The sequence below is a fragment of the Crocuta crocuta genome, unplaced genomic scaffold (assembly GCF_008692635.1).
Source record: "Crocuta crocuta isolate KB4526 unplaced genomic scaffold, BGI_CrCroc_1.0 scaffold348, whole genome shotgun sequence".
Lineage (NCBI taxonomy): Eukaryota > Metazoa > Chordata > Mammalia > Carnivora > Hyaenidae > Crocuta > Crocuta crocuta.
Window position 1 is genome coordinate 4,378,307 of NW_027529573.1, and position 20,086 is coordinate 4,398,392.

At 55.0% G+C, this 20,086-nt stretch overlaps 1 protein-coding gene across 1 annotated transcript in view; it reads left to right on the forward strand.

The window, feature by feature from the left end:
• MN1 (MN1 proto-oncogene, transcriptional regulator) overlaps positions 1 to 20,086 on the forward strand; it is a 44,292-nt gene that overhangs the window by 2,365 nt on the left and 21,841 nt on the right. The window contains 3 exon segments of the mRNA XM_077761668.1: positions 1 to 280; positions 282 to 522; positions 525 to 1,520. The exon segment at positions 1 to 280 is cut by the window's left edge and continues 2,365 nt beyond it. Coding sequence (XP_077617794.1) covers positions 1 to 280; positions 282 to 522; positions 525 to 1,520 — 1,517 coding nt within the window.

A 20,086-nucleotide genomic window follows, 5' to 3' on the forward strand; every position in this document is an offset into this window, starting at 1 on the left:
TTTCGAGCAGCAGGCGCCTCACTTGGCGCAGGAGAGCGCGTGGTTCCCGGGGCCGCACCCGCCGCCCGGTGACCTGCTGCCCCGCAGGATGGGCGGCTCAGGTCTGCCGGCTGACTGCGGCCCGCACGACCCCGGCCTGGCGCCGCCCCCTCCCCCTGGCGGCTCCGGAGTGCTGTTCCGGGGCCCTCTGCAGGAGCCGCTGAGGATGCCCGGAGAGGGCCACGTGCCCGCGCTGCCCTCCCCCGGCCTGCAGTTCGGGGGCAGCCTGCCCTGCCTGGGNCTCCAAGGACAACCTGTTCGGCCAGAGCTGCCTGGCCGCGCTCTCCACCGCCTGCCAGAACATGATCGCCAGCCTCGGGGCCCCCAACCTCAACGTGACCTTCAACAAGAAGAACCCGCCCGAGGGCAAGAGGAAACTGAGCCAGAATGAGACGGACGGCGCGGCTGTGGCCGGCAACCCGGGCTCGGATTACTTCCCGGGAGGGACTGCCCCTGGGGCCCCGGGGTCCGGAGGCCCCTCCGGGCNTCCGGGAACGACGGCAAGCCGGTCCCCGGGGGCGGCGGCCGGGGAAGGGGTCGAAGAAAAAGGGACAGTGGTCACGTGAGTCCCGGGACCTTCTTCGACAAGTACTCGGCCGCGCCAGACAGCGGGGGCGCGCCTGGGGTGAGCCCGGGGCAGCAGCAGGCGCCGGGCGCAGCCGTCGGGGGAACCTCCACGAGCGAGGCTCGCGGGGCTCCCACGCCTCACGAGAAAGCGCTCACGTCGCCGTCGTGGGGGAAGGGGGCCGAGCTGCTCCTGGGGGACCAGTCGGACCTCATGGCCTCCCTGGACGGCGGGGCCAAGTCAGACGGTAGTTCCCCACACGTGGGCGAGTTTGCCTCGGACGAGGTGAGCACCAGCTACGCCAACGAGGACGAGGTGTCATCCAGCTCCGACAACCCCCCAGCCCTGGCCAAAGCGAGTAGGAGCCCGCTGGTGGCAGGCTCGCCCAAGATCCCTCCCCGTGGGGTGGGCGCTGGGGAACACGGACCTAAGGCGCCCCCGCCCCCGCTCGGCCTGGGCATCATGTCTACCTCTACTTCCACGCCTGACAGCTACGGCGGGGGCGCCGGCCACCCCGGCACGCCGGGCCTGGAGCAGGTCCGGACCCCCACGAGCAGCAGCGGCGCACCCCCCGGGGACGAGATCCACCCCCTGGAGATCCTCCAGGCGCAGATCCAGCTACAGAGGCAGCAGTTCAGCATCTCTGAGGACCAGCCCCTGGGGCTCAAGGGGGGCAAGAAGGGGGAGTGCGCCGTCGGGTCCTCGGGAGGGCAGAATGGCGACAGCGAGCTGGGCAGCTGCTGCTCCGAGGCGGTCAAGAGTGCGATGAGCACCATCGACCTGGACTCGCTGATGGCAGAGCACAGCGCCACCTGGTACATGCCTGCCGACAAGGCCTTGGTGGACGGCGCGGACGACGACAAGACGCTGGCACCTTGGGAGAAGGCCAAACCCCAGAACCCCAACAGCAAAGAAGGTATATGTGCTTGTCCCCACCCCCACCGCAGGCCTTAGCCTCCACCTCCAATGCTCCAGCAAAGGGGACCGTCCCTTGGGGTTAGGAGGGCACAGGGCCCTCATAGTGTCCAGCCCAGAGCCCGACACCCTTCCTTTGGGTACAGCAAGGGCTCTGCCGGCAGATCCCCCGCTCTCCCCACCCCCTCCCCAGATGCTGCCAGGTAGGTTCTAGTTACACACTCAAGCTGGGACTTAGGTGGCAGCCCTTTGGGGATTATCTCAGAGTCCCTTCACCGTCGCCAAGTTTTAGCTGAGTTGCTGGGTGCTCAGGCCACTAGGCAGGCCCCTTGCCTTTCACGCCAAGACCCCTCCTCACCCTCAACATTCAGGGCTGCCTCTACTCTGTCGGAATTGTGTGCCTCTCCCCCGCCCCTCTTTCCTGGCAGGACACCTGGGAAGTTGTGTTCATACCTTCCCACCTTTTCCTAGTCAGCCAGAGCCTCCGGCCTGAGGTCCCTTCCGTGTGCCAGCATCTTAGGGGAAAAAAAGTTACCAGCGCTGGTGTCACTCAGAGGCAACGCCTAATTTGACATTTGTTCCTAATGAATAGCTGTTTTGTCTCTTCTTAACTATTAGAGCTTCATTGGGAACCTGGAGACCTGTCTGGTGCTAGGAGGCAGGTCCGCTTTGCCCTGTGTGTCTCCTTGACATTCGGTTGGGGGGTGGGTGCTGGGGCCGGGGTGGGGTGTGCTTGGCCCTGCCTGGACCTCANTTCGGGTTTGGTTTTGTTTTTAACCAAAAGAGGATTGGACTGCCATAGATAACCATTTTGTTTTAATGAGGCCTTTCTCCCCCACCCCCCGCAGATAATTGCTTCTTAAAATTAGGTAGCATCATCATTCCCTCTCCCCCTGCATCCCTACTTTTTCTTTTAAGCCCTAGTTGCCTCCCCTGGGTTTCACCAGGCCGAATATGACCACGGAGCCAGCGGCTGCTGGTGGAACCCTGCCTTTAAAACGTACATCCCCTGATTCCTGCTCAGTCTTAGAGTTCTCTTCCTCAGACTTCCTCGGCCTGGTTCCCCTGACCCTGGGTTTAAGGTGGCCGGCAGGTTTTAGGAGGAAGGAGAGGGGGAGGGGGCGCACACCCCCGAAGTTGGGTGGCTCGGGTAACTCGGGGCTTTCACCACGGCCGGCCATCCCGGGGAGCTTTCCCCGCTTAGGTTTTTCTAATTCATGAATGCTGCCTCCCGGCTTTTCTCTTTGTTCGCCTCCTGCCCAGCCCGGGACGCGCTCTCTCATTTGAAGCCGTGTTTAGCATGCACAGCAGACCCCGGCTAGCATCAGCATTCTCCAGGCTTCTCCTAGGCAAGGCCATAAATTGGTTAGTTTGGGACCCTCAGCTTCTGCTCCCTGTTTTTCACCCCCCTTCCTTTTTAAAATGGGGTTGGACACCGAATCCTTCGTGCCCAGGGCCACCCACCCCCCACCAGCCCCATCTCTTTTATTTTCTTGTACACAACATCTCGATCCTACCTACGGATCGATCGATAGCTGGTTAGCACAAATCTCAGCCCCTGTCACTTCTACCTGGCTGGGCCTGGCTGCCCCTCCTCCTCCCCGTCCTCCCCTCCCCCTTTCCCAGTAATTAAGAACATATTGACCAAAATAGGGGTGAGAAAAGTTTTTTAAAAACCCCTGATGTTGAGAATTGGTGGGGAAAACCCAGTAGCCCGTGGCCTGAGTCTTCAGAAGGGCCTCCGCAGACTAGCAGACTAGGAAAAGAGGAACTGAGTGGCTTTAAGATTTTTTTTTAAAGGTGTCACAGAGCCCTCTCTTCCCAACCCAACCAGTCTTCCTTTCCAGAAAAAAAAAAAAAGATTGCAGCCTGTGCATGAAGAAATGTCACTAAAGATAGGTTTGGTTTTGTTTGTTGCATTATCACAGTCAGAGGAGCGAAAATATTTTTTTGGAAACAGATGCTAGGCACTTTAGGGTTGATTTTCCCCCCGTAAGCTGAACGCAGCCCTCCCCTGCACGCAGAGGGGACAGGGACTTCCTTCAGGGACCAGCTTCGGGGCTGGCCTCCTTAGCAGCCTCGGCAGGGACACCCACTTGACCTCCTTTGTTTTCCACTCTGTGATGTGGGAAGGACAGTTTCCTAGATAAAGCCCCGAATTGAGGTCACTCACAGCCTCTGCAGCCTTGGGGCTTCTAGTTAAGGCTTTATAAGGTATCTGCATCCGATTCTTGCTCCCTTACTGGTAGTAAATAAGGATGATTAAACTTTTCATTATGATAACACCCTGCAGCTCCATCTGCACATGTTGTATAAATAGGTACACAGAGCCTTCAACAGGCCCCCGAGTCCCCTGGCTGAAAATCAGAGTGAAGTGTGCCACTTCAAAATAGAGTCGAAAAAAGAATTTTTAAAGTAAAACGTTCTTCTTTTCCTTAAACTCATGCCTGTGGGCTCATCGGCCGTGAAGCCGGCTGTCCGGAAGCTTTGAATATACCTTCTGGGGGTTCCGGGCCCCAGCAAGGACCCTCTCTCCCACCCCCGTTCAGGCAAAGCCCATTTTGGTAATGGTATTTTATTTTGTCACGCCGTAAAACACGCTAGTACTAATGTGATTAAATATTAACACCGTTTCTGAAATTCTTCGCTCCGATGACAAAATACTAGTCGGTATTTAACAAAGTGATCTGGGCTCGGATTGGAAAGAACGAATAAGTCTTCAGACTGCACGAGCCGTGTAGTCAGTGGGACGTGGCCAGATTGTCTTATGGGGTCTAGATGTCCTTGGGAGGGGAGGGAACTCAAATGGCAAGTTGTAGTTCTGGCAAAGTCCATGCCGGGATCACGTGTGGTTAGGGTTTTTTTTCCTACCAGGTAAGCGAGCCTCTCCAAATGACGCTTCTCCTGACTTCTTCACCCACCACCAAACAACTTTTATAATAATGAGGCTCTTCATCTCATCCTGAGGTTCTGTTTGCACAAAGTTGGGGTGGGAGAAGGGTGAGGTTGTGAAGGGGGGGAAGCCAGCCTGAGTTGGGACCTATTCAAACATCTGTTATATCAGTGAGGGTTACATGAATTTGAGATGAATTTGCAACATCGTCCACCTATCTTTGTGATAGGTGTGTGGCTGTGGAGGAATTCAAAAACAGAGGAGGAGAAAAAAAAAAGAGAGAGAGACAGAGAGATTGCAGATAAAGGGAATGAAGTCTGAAAAACGTACGTTCACCCCCTCCTGGCCCTTGAACAATTTTGAAAACTTGGATTCACCGTATTCCATGCTAAAGTTTATCCTTGTCAAACTTCCCCGCCGTGGCTTGCTCTTGGTCCTGAAATCCAGAGTCGTCTAGAAACGTTCCTTCACACACACTGAAATAGGAGAGGGCTCCGTGTACGCCGCGCATGCAATCCTGCCCTTTTTGGAAGTATGATCTTTTTACAGTGATGCGGGAGAAATTGTTGGAATTTCATGCTTCTCTCAGCGTGCTGGTCGGACAATAGTCAGCAGTGCTGAGAAATTGTAGGCAGGCAGGATTTGGACATTGAGTTTCCTTAGACAGGGGGNGGGGTGTTTCCTGAGTCTTTTCCCCCCACTGCCCTGAGCGTGGAGAGAATTTTTTAGGCTCACTCAGACTTGTTTTGGGAAGGCAAGGAGCCTTGCCTTCCCACTTCCCTGCGAAATCACCCAGCACGGATTGCATGGCTTCATGTGACTCTTGCGCCTCCGGAAGATGTAACCCAAAACTTCGCAGGTGTTAATCAGGGGTAATGTAAACAGATAGGAGCCCCCTTTGTGCAGCTTGGCTTCCCAGCCAGCTTGCTCCCCAGCTAGTCCGGGACATTCTACTACTGTTCTTCGGTGCTTGTTTAATATTTCATGGCTGTAATAAAGCTGTCTTCTGTGCCCACCTCCCGATATAAAACCCCAAACTAGCACACATCTGCAATTATACATTTCTACTAAATATTAATAAAGGACAAGGATTTTTTAAGGGGTTGAAGCTTATCGGCATTGAACTCGCTGTGGTTTTTGCACCACTGGATTTTTCTGGCTGTTTTGATTTTAAATAGCCACTGCCTTCAGATCTATACTAGAGATCTCAATTCTTTCTCTACGTGTGTATCTATACGTGTAAATATCTGAATACATAACGGTTTTTGTAGATTGAAGGGCTTTCCTCGAGTATAGCTTTCTTTAATATAAATTCATTTAGATTTCTTGTGAGGCCCTTCAGACCGGAAGTAAGGGACTGTTGAAACATACTTCTATTTTACTGAAGTTTCTAGGAAGGGAGCGAGGGCTGGTGAATCTAGTATCTCTTTCTAGCAATGAAATTCTATGATTCCTGATACGATTTTGTTTGCCTGACAGAGGTATTTAAATTTCCACAAAGAATCTTAATAGGTCCTGAAAATCTTAATAGGTTCTGAAAAATAGAGCCTGCCCTTGCCAAGAAGTTACTTGATACTCTCTGCTGATATAAAATATACATCTCTAATAAACAGTCCAGGAGGACCAGGTGAAATTAGAGGAGGGGAAATTCTTCCTACTCTGGCAGGACAAATTTGAGTGTGTCCTTGGGATTTCACAGGATCTCCTGAACCCACTCCACCCTGGAAGATTTAGCAAAATCACCTTCTCCACTTGGGCGACAATCATGTAGGGCCGTTTTCTTTGCCCCAGGAGTGATCTGCTTTGCCAAAGGCGTTGAGACGATAAGTACCCCTAGTAAGGAGTACTGTATTTACCTCTGTTTGGTTAATTTTAAAGAATAAATAGCTATAGCCTTTATGTCGTAGGATCAAATGTGCGGGGATGGGGAGTGTGCCGGGGTAAGTAGGCCTCCCAGCAAATTGCAGCATAAAACGCCAAACCTTCTGATGTCAGAGAGGACCTGGGTCTGTCTGGCGTGGGTGGGGGGAGGGCAGGCCCTGTAACCAGTGGGTGTCCCTGTGTCCTTCCCTCTCTGTCCCCCTGTTGGTGCCACCCAAATACTCAGTCTGGAGGGTCTGGGATAACGAGCTTTATCGTTTTGACTGAAGTCGGGATCTTGACTAGCCGAGCGATGTGTTTGTTTTAGGACGATGTCTATTTTTAGGCCCGACTTGGGTGGACAGATTTGAGTGTGGGTTTTGATCGCTGGTGGTGGAGATGTTGGTATATACATGAGTGCGTGATTGAGAAGAGAGACATTTGGTGGAAATGTTTCAAGTTTCCTCACCTTCTCGAACACACGGAAGCAAAATGAAGTGGTCTGGGGGCCGGCTCGAAGGAGTGTGGCCGAGGGTGGGTGTCGGTCTGGGCCTGCCTGTGGCACATGAGAGGAGAGCAGGGCCCCATGCGATTCAGCATGTGAAGGAGCTCCCCTCCATCCCCCACGCCCCCCCCCAGCACACGCACATATACATATGCATGGCCAAGTGTATTTCCATCAAATCATCCAGCCACTCCAGTTTACCCTTAATCTGCTTTCCCAAGGCAAGTGGGCAAAGGAGCTAAACCTTCAGCCTCAATGGCGTTAGCTGACAGGTTCTGATTCTGTAAAGGACTGAATGAGCGCAAGTCCTAAAAATAGACAGAGGATTTTGAAGATCCCAATTATGAAACCTCGGCCTCCCAGGCCTCCTGGGCTGTGGGTGACTTTGATCTGGAGTATTTTGGGAGCAGACGCACATCGCCCCTTGCTGGGTTTTGCGCGTGAGTGTGCGCGTGGCGGTGTCTCTCTGTCTGAGTTCAGCTAACCCCACTCTCCAGCCAGGAGAGGAATCTTTGAATCGGTGCCCACCCCCCATCCCTCTCCCCCTCCCAGTTGTGGGAAGCGGACGCTGCTTCTCATTTATGGAAATTCCTCTCTTTTATTGTAATCTTTTGGTACCAACGTGGAGGAGACGACGCCGGGCTTTCGAATTAGTCACAGCCTTGCCTTCAGGGACCCTCTGTGTCCTAATGCACAACTCCGTGCCACACGGGGCCTGAGATACTGCAGGGGACCCAAGGGAGCAGTACCTTGGGGACCCGGCACTTTCTGCCCAATCGGGTTGCCCCGCGAGGAGGTGGCCCTGGCCACTTCCCGCCGCCTCGCCACGCCGTGACAGTAGGCAGCTGCGCACAGCCTCAGCGGGGCAACCAGTTACCTCAGAGTGTGAGTGAGGAGGGACGTTTGAGGGACGGCATTCTCACGGGGTACAACCCTTACAGGGCGCTGAGGCCCGCTTTGTTTGCTGGCCTGCATTTTAATCAGAGGCCTCCACGGTTTGGGAAGCAAATCAAGGGTCTGCTCCCAACATGGTGCTTGCCGGGGAAGGACATGGGGGAGGAAGCAGGGAAGGAGCCCCACGGGCCCCCCTCCCCCGTACCTTGAAATCCGAGGGGCTGTTTCGGGTTCTTGATGGCTTTGAGCTTTGGCCCGACGAGGCCACGTTGGACTGGCAGCCCCCCACCCCCCACCCCGCTACCTCCTGAGCGGGGGCCCATCCTAGCTACGGCGTCCCAAATTCTCATTCTCCCCCTTGGCTGAGGAAACAGGTAGGTTTTCATAATCACCACTTCCTTGCAAAGCTGGATCCGAGGGAGAACTTTATAGCGATCATGTGCGTCATCCTTTCACGATTTATCCATCATCTACGGGCCCAAATGCCCTTTTAAACATAAAAGCAATTGAGTTTAACAGTTTGGAGGTCTGAGTGCATTCGCAGTGACCAGTTGGTTCCCTCCGAAGGCACATCTGACATGGAATAGATTTGTCCCCAAAAAGGGGAAGACCCTCAACAAACACCCCAACACAGACTCACCTTGTGACAAAGCAGGTCTGTGACATTCTGTTCTTTAAAGCTCAGCAGTCCGGTGAGCTCAGCTTAATTGCTGGGGGGATCCACTGGGGGACCCCGAAGGCTGTCTCTGTCTTCCTTCCCACCGCCCACCTCTCTGTGTGAGATCTTGGGCTCCTCGTGAAATGTTTGGCCCTGGGATTCCCAACCTTCCAGCGGCCCCTGGCTTTCTGGGTTGCAGGCTGACTTGCCTGTGCCAGTGTTTGGTTTGGCTGAAAGAAATGTGCCAGACAGTGGTTCAGGGACCCTTGGGCGAAGACCTATTTGGGGCCCATTGGTGTGGACGTTCTTTGGGAAGTTGAGTGCTTTGAAGATCCCCCCCCCCGCCCCCAACCCTGCCCTGGGAGGGAGGGAACGGGGCTTTGCTTTTATCCAGCAAGTCTCAAAAAAGAAAAAAAAAACCCGATCTCCACGGTTACTCAGAAATAGACAGCGATTGTCATGCCTTCGGAGGAAGTGTGGACCAACTTTGGTGCTGAGGCCTCCCCCATTGGCCTCTCCCAGCAGCCGGTCTTCTGAGAACCCAGTGGCTCGTAGATGCGTTCGATTCTGAGGATTTAAGATCAGGCTTCCCGTCTCGCCGCTGATAATAATTTAACAAGTGTTTGGGCACCAAGATTTAATTGGATCTTAAAGCTTGGGTCTAAAGGATCTATGGGGCAACAGGAGCCTGGACCTTTGTGGCACAGCTGGCCTTGCGTGGCCTGCCCCAAAGTGGAGTGAGGGCCCCAGCGTGGTGTTTCTGCCTGCATCGGGGAGCTCCCGCGACGTGAGGTGACCGTTAATGAGTGCACCCCTCCGCACACACTTGCACACACATGCGAATGGGCGCGTGCACACACACACACACACACACACACACACACACACACACCCCGCTCCCTGTTCAGTCATCCAGGGCAGGATAGGGTGTCAAAAAGATATGACCCTTTTCAGTTACCGTGAAGCAGTGTTTTCAAACGCCCTTGATCTTGGAACACAAGCATTGTCGAGTGATTGGCAACGACCACCAGGAATAAAATACTTCTGAGGGACCATCTTATGATCAGAGAGGGGGTGGGGAGTCCGAAGAAAACATAGCCTGCTTTGAAATCGGCTAAGCTCAGCCTTCCCGAGCCGGCGAGGGCTGTTGGTTGGGAACTCACGGAGAAGGAAGCGGGTCCTACTCTGCCTGCGTGGGCCGCTGGGAAAGTCCTTTTGCAAACGTTAGGGCCTGAGGCCTGATATGTATATCCGGGCTCTCTCTTCCTGAGAGTTGGAAGACGGAGAGAAAACACATCCGTCGGGGGGAAGACTGGACGGACACTGGGTGTTATTTTCTCAGAGAGGGTAGTTAGACGNACTTGGGATTCAGGAGTGGAAAATGATTTCTGAGTGCGGAACCCATTTCTGGAACACTTCCCGGGTGAGTCTGGGGGTGAGGGGCTGGATGGGGGGCTGTCGTCGGCCATCGCAACGGCGCAGAAAGTTCTTGGTTTGTGCTTCCACACAGACCCAAAAATCTGGAGGGGTCCACGCGGCACCGGCGACCGAAATGGTGGGTCTCTCAGCAGCACGGGGGTGGGGGGCAGAGGACGAAGACCCAAATGGACCTGGGTGGGTCATGGCCTTGTAAGGTGCCTGTGGCCCCTACAGATGCACCAGGTTTCACAGAGGGGCCCAGACCTTTCCATTAAAGAGGGACGATGGGGGTGGGGAAAAGGAGTGACCTTTCCCCTGGTGACCCCATACGGTGAGCACTGAGCCTTCCTTCCCAGCACCCAGCCCCTTCGGGGATCATCTTGCCTGCCACAGGCCTTGCGGACAGTCCCCACTGCCTGGAAACGCAAGCAGTGCCCTCCTACACAATGTATATTTTTTCCCTTTTTCTGAATGGTAGGCAAAAAGGGAAGAGAAGTTGATGAATTCAGCAAGAGGGAGCTCTCCCTGAGGCCAGAGAAGCCGAGTGTGGAAAGGGGCCACAGAAATTCGGGTCTCCTTTCTCTTCCTCTTCGGGAGACCCGTGGTCCAGCCATCAGCAGCCTTCAGTGCTTTTGTAGCGAGGCCTAATTGGCTCAAAACAAATGGACCGTTTTCATCCCCTGCAATGTAACTTTTGGTGGTTGTTTAGTATTTGAGGGAGTGGAGGCTGTAGACCAAAATTTGGCTTTTTTAAACAAGAGCAATTTCACGATCCTTATGCCGTGACTATTTCTAAATTGCCTGGGCATAAAGCTTTGGATGTGTTTTGCCGGTTTCTGCTTGTGCGTGCACACACGCACACGCGCACGCACACACACACACAGGCCTGAGAAGTCTTAATAAGAAATGAACAAATAAACGGTACCCTCCCCCCAGAAGAAGCTTATACAAAGTTTTGGCTCCTTTCAGTTTTAAGTAGAAGCTTATTGATCTCAGTGTGGTCAATTTTTGCCGAATTTGTAATCCTGTTAGGCTTCCGGGAGAGGCATGATTAATTTACTTGTACATTTACTATTTTGGGTCAGTTTAGTTAATAAGCATTTATTTTGTGCCCGGCGTGGGAAGCATTTTGCTGGGATTACGATGGGGAGGGGTGTGGGTGCGTGTGTGCAAGGCTGAGCACGGACGCTGAGGGGCCCCGCTCCCCCAAAACGTAATAAAGACCCCCAGCTGGAATTCCCACCACCTCCCCAGGATGGGAAGAGAGGGCCAGCCATCGCTTGTGGGGTGGGGGGGAGCAGAGGGAGAAAAAGCCCAATTGTCCGACGAGCCCAGACTCCCAGAGTCTTGGAGAGAGCCACAGAACGTGGGTTTCCTCCTGGGGCCTCGGTCCCTGGAAAGTTTTTGGGCATTACTTCTGTTAATTGCCTGGAAGCTGAGTCCTGACGTGGAGGAGACTGACGAGTCATAACCCTTTTGGAGCGTCCTCCATGCGACTTCCTTGACAAATGGAGGTGCTGGGGTGTATGCACGCCTAAGTTTTCGAGAAATGCATGGCTTGACTTCCAAAGAAGGAAGAAAAAGTATGCATGACTCTCAAAAGCTGGGATGAGGCAAAACGGAGCCAAACAGCCCGCAGCTTTGGCCTTTCGGAGCGCTGGAGTCTCAAAAGGGGGAGCATGTGTCATCTTGATGGTGAGGGCTCTGCGGCGGGGGCGGCTCCGGGTACCCCCTCTTCCCCCCCGGGCTCCCCACAGCCTCCCCGGCTCTCTGCTTCCAGATGATGGGTTAAAATTCCACTTCCATTACGATTTGTTTTTTAAAAGATGGGTTTCGACCATCACAGTGTTAGAGAGAACGATTTCCCGGGCACCCCCGGCCCCCATTTGCTTAATTCTCTGTACATCGGTTTCCGCCGAGGGCCTTGCCTTTGCAGAACGAGGGCGCCGAGCCAGCCCGAAATGAACCTGAGTCACCGAGGAAACAGGCATTTGGAGAGATGAGGATACAATTTCTTTTTTTATGTGGGCCCGTTAAAGTCTAATGGACATTGGTGTCTGGCCTTAAATTTGGAGAGGGTCTTTATCTAACCCTTAAAACTAGAGTCGTTTCCTGTAATTACGACACCCCAGGCTAGACCACTAAATCTTCCAGAAGCTCATCTGGAAGAGGGTNCACACCTGTTACCTGTATCAGCTATAATTATGACATTTCTGGACTCCTGGTTTGAAAGGAAGAATTTATGGACCCAGCGATGCCGGAAGAGAGCGGCCCGAGGCGTTTTGGCTCCTGGCAGCGAAATCACAGCCACCGCCCGCCCGCCGCCCCCCAGCTCCGTGCCCATCACAGTCCCTCCATCTCTTTAATGAATTAATTTAGCTCCCCGACATTTGGTATTAAGTAAGTGGCTATTTTGGGAATCCGAGAGAGAAAGAACCAGCAGACTTTTTTTCTTTTTTTTTGAACTGTTTGGAAAAAAGAAAAAGTATTGCATTTTGAAGCAGGAGATGTCCGAGCCTCCAGGCATGCTGTTGCGGAGGAAGACACGTTTGGTGGGACGTGGCAGAGCCACTGGCCCTGTCCCTGCTGTGCTGTGCTTCCCTGCGGAGGGTTTTTTTCCGTCGTTAAAGAACGGAGGAGGCCACAACCCCCAAACTCCATGCGTTTTGTTTGGAAGTATTGTTTAGATTACTCTCGCTTTTCAAATTGAGAGGAACTCAGTTTAATGGGAAAATAGCAGTATTACTCTCTTGGCGTGTTTGCTTTAGCGTTTAAAAATAGTTTGTTTTCATATCCTGAATTTCATCCTTTCCTTGTTTGCCCGTCTGATGGCAAGCCGTGAGAGCGTGTGCGAGTGTGCGCCCGCGCGTGTGTGACACCAGCACACACGTGTCAACACACGCAGCCGGGCAAATGGCTGCAATCGTGGGACTGAAAACCCGTGGTGATTTTACAGCTGGCTGAAGGGACCCAGAGCCTTTGCTGTTAACTTAAACCATCTTGGCCCCCCCTCCCCCCACCAGCACCCCACTCTCAGCCCCACCCCACCCTGGTGTCCCTCAGCAATTATTTATTTCTTCCTTAAAAAGGGAGTGCCAGGCCTGTTTGCTAAGGTCCCTGTTGGAATAGATTTTCAGGGGTTTTGTATTAAATGTGTTTGAGGTTGATTTCAGCCCTCTGCCCAGCCGTCCTGGTACTGATGGTGGCAGGGCCTATTATAGAGAGGCAAGGAATATTGTAAATGGCTTATGCAGAAAAGCCATTTAGATAAAAATGCAATTTTCCCTTCTGCATAGAGTGCGAAGAATTAATAGCACATTCTTTCTAAATGGGTATTTTTATATTATATTTTCCTCCTAATGAAATTCTTTTCCCAAACAGGGGTATGTTTCATTTTAAACTTTAGAGTAGAATTGATCTGTTTTTAAGCCTGTAAAAAGTGGTTGTCCCGGATTTCAGGAGGCCCCGTCCCTGCTCCCCCCGCACCAAGGATTTTTTAAAGTTAGGTCGGGCAGGAGGATGGAGAGAAATGATGCTTCCGTCACAGGGAGAAGGGCTGGGTTTGCTCACATTTTTTTCCCTTCCTTCTTCCTGGGGTGGGTTTGGGGCAGGAGGCATTTGGTGGGTTCCACAAGTATAGAAACAGGTCTTGAAATTTGAGCTGTTTGTGCTGGGCACCCCTCACCCCGCATCCGCCCTCCCTACCGCTCCCCTCCCCCGGGGAAGACTCCACGCATCCAGTGTCCCTGACATGTGGGCGCCCACTCTCTGCTCCCCAGTGAGGACGCCGTTAGCCCCTGAGCATCCCCCGAGGAGCGGTTCCATGGGCCAGCTCTCTGCCAGGGCCTGGGTGGCCATTTCGGGGGGTGGAGTGGAAATTCAGAGCTTCTTAGAAGGCCTGCTTCGTGCATTCCAGCAGACGCTTGAGGCGGCCTCCTCGTGGAAAGTCTCTGAGGGCTTCTGGTTCTGGCTGCCATGGGCTGGTGTCTGCCGACCCAGTTTTTCCTGCCCGGGTGTGCATATGTGGACATGCCGTGTAGACTTGTGTTGGCAACTTAGACATGCAGACATCACAGCCGCCAGCGCCGCGGTGTCGCAATAGGTGGAAATCTTGAAACACACGCTTGTAGAGTTCACTATCGAAATAGCGCTAAGGGGGCGCCTGGGGGCTCAGCCAGTTGAGCATCTGACACTGGATTTCGGCTCAGGTCATGATCTTACGGGTCTTGGGCTCAAGCTGCGCGTCCGGCTCTGTGCTGACAGTGCACAGCCTGCTTGGGATTCTCTCTTTCCCTCTCTCTCTGCCCTTCCCTGTCTGTCTGTCTGTCTCTCTCTCAAAATAAATAAACTTTAAAAAATAAGAAAAAAAGATATAGTGCCAAAGAAAACATCGAGGTAACATTTTAGACTGGGGAAAGGACTTCTCTCAGTTTTGGGCCCCTTCTCCGCAGCCTTTGCTGGCTGAGGTAGCCAAGGCCCAGAGAGGTCAGGCAACCTGGCCACGGTCACACAGCACAGCCCTAGAATAAGGATCAGACTACAGCTGACCCTTGGCCTTGGCCGTCCCTTACTAGCTCTTGACCTCCTGATTCTGCCTGGCTCAGCCTTGTGCTGACGAGGGCTGGGGACTTCTGAAGCTAGAAGTCCCCAGAGCTGCTGTGGATGCCACCTGATGACAGCAACACTTACTCCTTTTCCTCTTATGGAGGTGGTTGTGTAGGAGACAGTTCCTGACCTTGCGGAAGCTGCAGGAGCACCGGATCCTGCCAGATGAGGGGTCTGGGTCTCAGGCCTGGCCCTTGGACTCTTCTGAGCTGTGTGATCTTAGCCACCTCAGTGCTTTTAGTTTGGTTTCCTCATAACATTGAGAAAAGGGAAAAAAGTAGTCCCTACCTCCTAGCAGTATTGTGAGGGCTAAAGTGGACAATTTTAGCTAAATATAGGACTAAATAGGGTGATCATAATGTGTGGTTAAGAACACAGGCTCTGGAGCCCGACTCCCTGGGTTCAAACTCCGGCAACTCCCATTTCCTGCCTGAGTGACCTTGGGTAGCCTACTTAACCTCTCTGTGCCTCCATGTCCTAATGGGCAAAAGGGGATAATGATCATTCCTACCTCACGGGGCTGGGAGGATTCAACGAGTTAATACATACATGATCAGATACTTAGAAGGCTGCCTGTCACAAAGGAGGCAGTGTGCCAGCACACAGCTTTTATTGACCACCTACTGTATGTGGGATGTTTCATATGCGTGACCCTTGGATGTCTAGCATGGTATTGCCGCTGCTGTTTTTGTCCCATATTGGGGAAGAGATGACGAGTCACTGAGAGGCCGTGTGACTTGCCCTCTGCTGTCCAGTGGTGCAGGCTGGAGGGCACTCACACGGGGCTGTGCATCTGATGCTTAGCCTAGGGTGGGCCTCAGGGATTGCTGAGTAAATGTGACGGGGTCCTAGGGCAGGGCTGGGCCTGGACCCTCTGCTCCCGGGGCCCCAGGGCAGGGCTGGGCTCCCGCAGCACCGCCCTCAGGACCCTCTCCTGGGGGCGCTCCATGCCCCTTACAGACGGTGGTGGGCTGGTCCCCACCCGGTGCGGTCAGCCGCGGTCAGACACGGCTGCTGGCGGCGGATGGCAGCGCGGGGGTATTTTTCTTCCTCCTGACAGCTCTCCCCGGGCGCCGGGGAACAGTTCCCTGATACGCGTGAGTAATGGTCAGCCTCCTCATTGAAGGAATTCATGAGATGAGCTGGTCCCCGGCCTCTGAGCACTTTGCCAGGAGCCTTCCCCAGCCATAAACAATTTGAGAGCTGGCGATAAAATATTAAACCCTTGTGTCTGGCACCTCAGGTGGGGACTCGGGAACCTGGCAGACTTAGGCTGAACAGAGAGAGAGAGAGAGAGAGAGAGAGCACGTTTGACAGTGAGGGGACAGCCCTGCCACAAAGTGAGGGTGTGAGAGCCAGCTGTCTATGCCTGAGTTCGAATCCCAGCTCTGCTGTGTGACCTTGGGCAGGTGGTTCACCTCTTTGAGCCTCGGTTTCCTCACCTGTCACATGCACATAATCCCTTTGCCCCTCAATTAAGATGGTTGCTGTGGGGTCGATTAGCCCTGTGTCCCGAGTGTTGGTGAGCAGTGTGGGGAGGGGTGCGTTGCTGAGAGCAAGGGCTTGGATATCAACTGGAGGGGTGTCATTCTCTGTTCCTGCACTGAGNCCGCCCCGCCAGCCTCAGTGTCCTCAGCTCTGTGCTGGGGAGAGTAACGCGCCTCCCTCAGGAGCCTGGCCACGGTCCTCGTGGGAGATGCTGTGACATCCGCCCCCTTCCCCCCATCGCTTGGCAGTGTCTGGAGATGTTTCTGGTTGTCACAACTGCAGAGAGGGAAGCTGCTACTGGCCTTTAGTGGGCAGAAGCCGGGGCTGTTGCTAAATATCCTACGACGCATGGGGCGGTCCGTGCCCCAGCCGGCCCGGCAGAGAATTTCCAAGCCCCGCGTGTCAAATGTGCCAGTGTTGAGAGACCCCGGACCAGCTGCGGGACTGAGAGGATGGGGGCTGGGGTTCCAGGTGATCAATGCATGATAGCCAAGTCTGAATTCTTTTTTAGTGTTTATTTATTTATTTTGAGAGAGAGCGAGCAGGGGAGGGGCAGAGAGAGAGGGAGAGGGTCCCCATCAGGCTCCGCACTCTCAGCACAGAGCTGGACTCAGGGCTCGATCTCATCAACCATGAGATCATGACGTGAGCGGGAATCAGGAGTCGGCGGCTCTACCGACGGAGCCCCCCAGGCGCCCCAAGGCCAGGTCTGAATTCAAGAGTGCCCGGCGTATGTGTTTACTCAACACGCGTGAACGAAACTTAGCACGTGGTAATCCTGTTCTAGGTGCCAGGATGCAGCGAGGGGCCAGACACACCAAAGCCTCTGCGATCACAGAGTTTATATTCTAGGAAAGTGGACAGACTGACGGGCAGACAGCGAGCCGAGAACAACAGCAGGAAGGACCGGGAATGGAGACTTAAGAGAAGGGGACATGCATGAGAGGTTCTAGGCTGGGCCACCAGGGCTGCCTCTGTGGGGTGGTGACAGGTAAGGGAGAGACCTGAACAGTGACAAGGGACCCACCAATGGTGTGCTGGTAACTGCCTAATGCCCGGCGCTCCGGGGGAGGAGAGGAGGAGGAGGGACGTTGTGTTCAGTGGTCGCTGCATCCCTACGCCTCAGCGCCCCCAGCCCTGGCCGCTTGCAGCCCTCAGTGGGCTGCGGAAGTCCTGAGTCCTGAACAGTCCACCCACCCCGAAGCCGCCCCTGTCAGGGTGTGCAGGAAGCACGGGGCTTGGCAAGTGCAGGGGCCTCCAGGCAGGGCTGAGCCGGCCTAGTCCAGGAGCAGGGGCGGGGCTGGTGTGCAGGGAGAGATGGTCCTGGCAGGCAGGGTCTAGGCTGCTCTGGGCTGGTCGGCACTGTCGGGTCAGGAGTGTGGATGACAGGGGGCCAGGGGAGGGCGCCCCGCGCAGGAGCAATGGGGTCCGATGGCACGTAGTAGATGTGCAATTAACAGTGGTTGCTTCTGAGCCCAGAGTCGCTGAGAAAATGTGGGTTTCCCTTCTCTTTCTTCATGGCCTGCCCCTTCTGGGGAGGCAGAAACTGTCCTCCCCTGGTTTGGCAGCATCGGGGCCGCAGGGTAGGGCAGGGGTGGGTGTTCCCCTCCCCCCAAGGACAAGGCACGCGGAGCCCAAGGGGAGCACTCAATCTGCCGCGGGAGTGGGGCGTGGGGGATGTCCTTCCGCTCCCTGATCTGGGCCAGCCACGATTTATGTCCCGGCCCAGGGAGACTCTGTTTCCTTCTTTTCCCAGGCATTGTTCTCCATGCCTGACAGAGGTCACCCAGACAGGAAAGGCACAGGCCCTGCCCGGGGCTGGCCCCCGGAGGCGTGCAAGGCTGAGCCTCTGGGTGACCCGGGCCTGGTGTCCACCTTCTGGAAGCTTTTCTTTTGCTTTCCTCCCTGACGCTCTGAGCTGCAAGGCAGTCGTAACAGGCCACAGTCATTGGGTATCAATCCTATCAAGCCCTATTTTACAGATGAGGAGACTGAGGCTCAGAGAGGCAGGGTGACCTGCCCAAGGTCACCTGGCCAGGAGTGGGGGCAGAGTGTGGGTTCACTCCTGGGCCCACCTGACATGGGAGCCCATGCTCAGGACCACGAAGGATGAAACAGGAAGCTGACTTCTTACCCGCAGATGCTCCGAATAAAAGGGATTCCTTTTATTCCTGGTCTCACCCCCTCCTGGCAAATGTCAGCCCCGCCATGGACTGCTGAGAGCTGTACCGTTGGTTCCCCACAAGGTGAAGGGGCAGTGACCTGGGGGTGGGCAGGGCCGTGCGATCTCGCCGAGCCTCAGTCTGCCTGTCTGTCAAATGGGTCAATACTGGCATCTTCTGGGACCCCCGTAGGCAGGGAGCGCCGCCCGGTCACCTACTTCCTCTGTGCCCCACACCACGCCAGGGCTGTAGCTGTGAACAAAGCGGGCAGCGTGCCTGTCGGGGGAGGGACTCGCCCATAAACACAGGTGAAAAGGACAACGGCATTGACGGTCCATAGGAAACTGGCCGGTGGAAGGAGAGAGGGTACGGGGTGGCCTGCTGCAGTGCCCAGGAAGGCTGAGCAGCTCTGACGGGTGCCTTGAGACCGGAACGAAGGCCAAGCGGCAGCCCCCCGGCGCCTGGCACTGGCTTGGCGGCCGGGAGCCGCCCGGTGACTGAATGAACAAAGGAAGGGGCTCTGTCGGATGCAAGGGTGTGTCTTGCCCGGTCCCCGGGCCGGGGGCTGAGTACCACCCCCACAGTCTTTAGACCTCGGAGGGCTGTGAGGGCCTTCCTCCAGAGGGACTGGGGTGAGTAGGGAAGGGAGGGTGCCCTGGACATTGGAATTCCTCGTCCCCCCCACCCCCCATCTCGATGCCCAGCCCCGGTCCTCACCAGCCCCTCCTTCCCTTGGCTCCTGCTTGCCTGAGACCCAGTGGCCCAGGACACAGCCCCTGTCCCACCTGAGGCTTGTTACTGACGCCAGGGCCCACCTGACCTGCGTGGGCCGTCACAGGGTATCCGGATCACTTCCATGAGTCCCCCGACCGCTGGCCTTCGGAACTGCTTCTGATGCCCCAGAACCCAGGGAGGGGGGCAGCGCATGAAGCCCAGGCCAGCGCTGCCTCCCCCTGGACCCATCCTGCCCCAGGCCTCCGTGTCCTCATCCGGTTTTTGGGTTAAACAGGGTCTTAGTGAGGATTACAGGAGATAATGAATTCACCCAGCATTTGGCACATCGTAGAGGTCACTATATTCTGACATAAAGACAGCGGCCGTACCCCCGCCCCCTGGCGAGAGGAATCAGGAGCCTTCAAGAGGAAAGGGCAGCGTGCTGCAGAAAGGGGGGCATTGCCTCTTTACGGGGTGACTCAGTTTCCAGCAGGCAGTGAGTGGTTTGTGTGCAGAGTCCGGGAGGGGGATCCTAGGTGCTGCCGGGGGTAGAGATGGCGGCCGCTGCGGTTGGGCAAGGCCCCCCCCCACCCCGACGGCTGGGGTTTTAGAAGACAAGGCAGAAAAAGGGTCCACGATAGAAATTGTGCTCTCTTCTCGAGCCCCTTCGAGAACCCTGGTCCCGCACACCCCCTTCTTAGATCCCCTGTCAGTGTAGGGTTTAGAACATCAGTCCCTTGCTAACCTTGGGAGACTTTTCCAACAATTCTAAAGAACGTAAAGAGCGTTAATCACATTTCGACTCTGTAGGCAGGCAGGGGCGTGCTCTCCCTGGGCTGCTAGGAGACACAGCGTGCGCGGCCCTTAGAGACTGTGCCCGGCTGCGGGAGCCTCTTAACTACTACCTGCTGCACTGTCACCAGCCCGGGTCACCCGCTCGGGACAGAAAAGCCGTGGCAGTAAACCTGGAGAACTTCCCATCTTGCCGGGGCTTCTCTCCATGCAACAGTGGGCAAGCCCGTCTGCTGGAGATTTCGGCCTCGAGTATCAACTTATGGTTCAATCAAACAAAAGGGGAGTGGAGAAGAGTGGGGGTAGGAAGTAAAGTCCTTTCTGCCCAGAGTGGGGTACATCCATATTCCCCTTGCGTTTTTTTTTTTTTTTATACATGTTTATTGATTTTTGTTGAGAGAGAGACCGAGCAAGTCAGGGAGGGGCAGAGGGAGAGAGGGAGACAGAGGATCCGAAGCGGGCTCTGTGCTGACGGCAGCGAGCCCGACGCGGGGCTCCAGCCCTGAGATCGTGACCTGAGCTGAAGTTAGACACTCAACTCACTGAGCCACCAGCTCCCTTCCCCCCCCACCCCCGC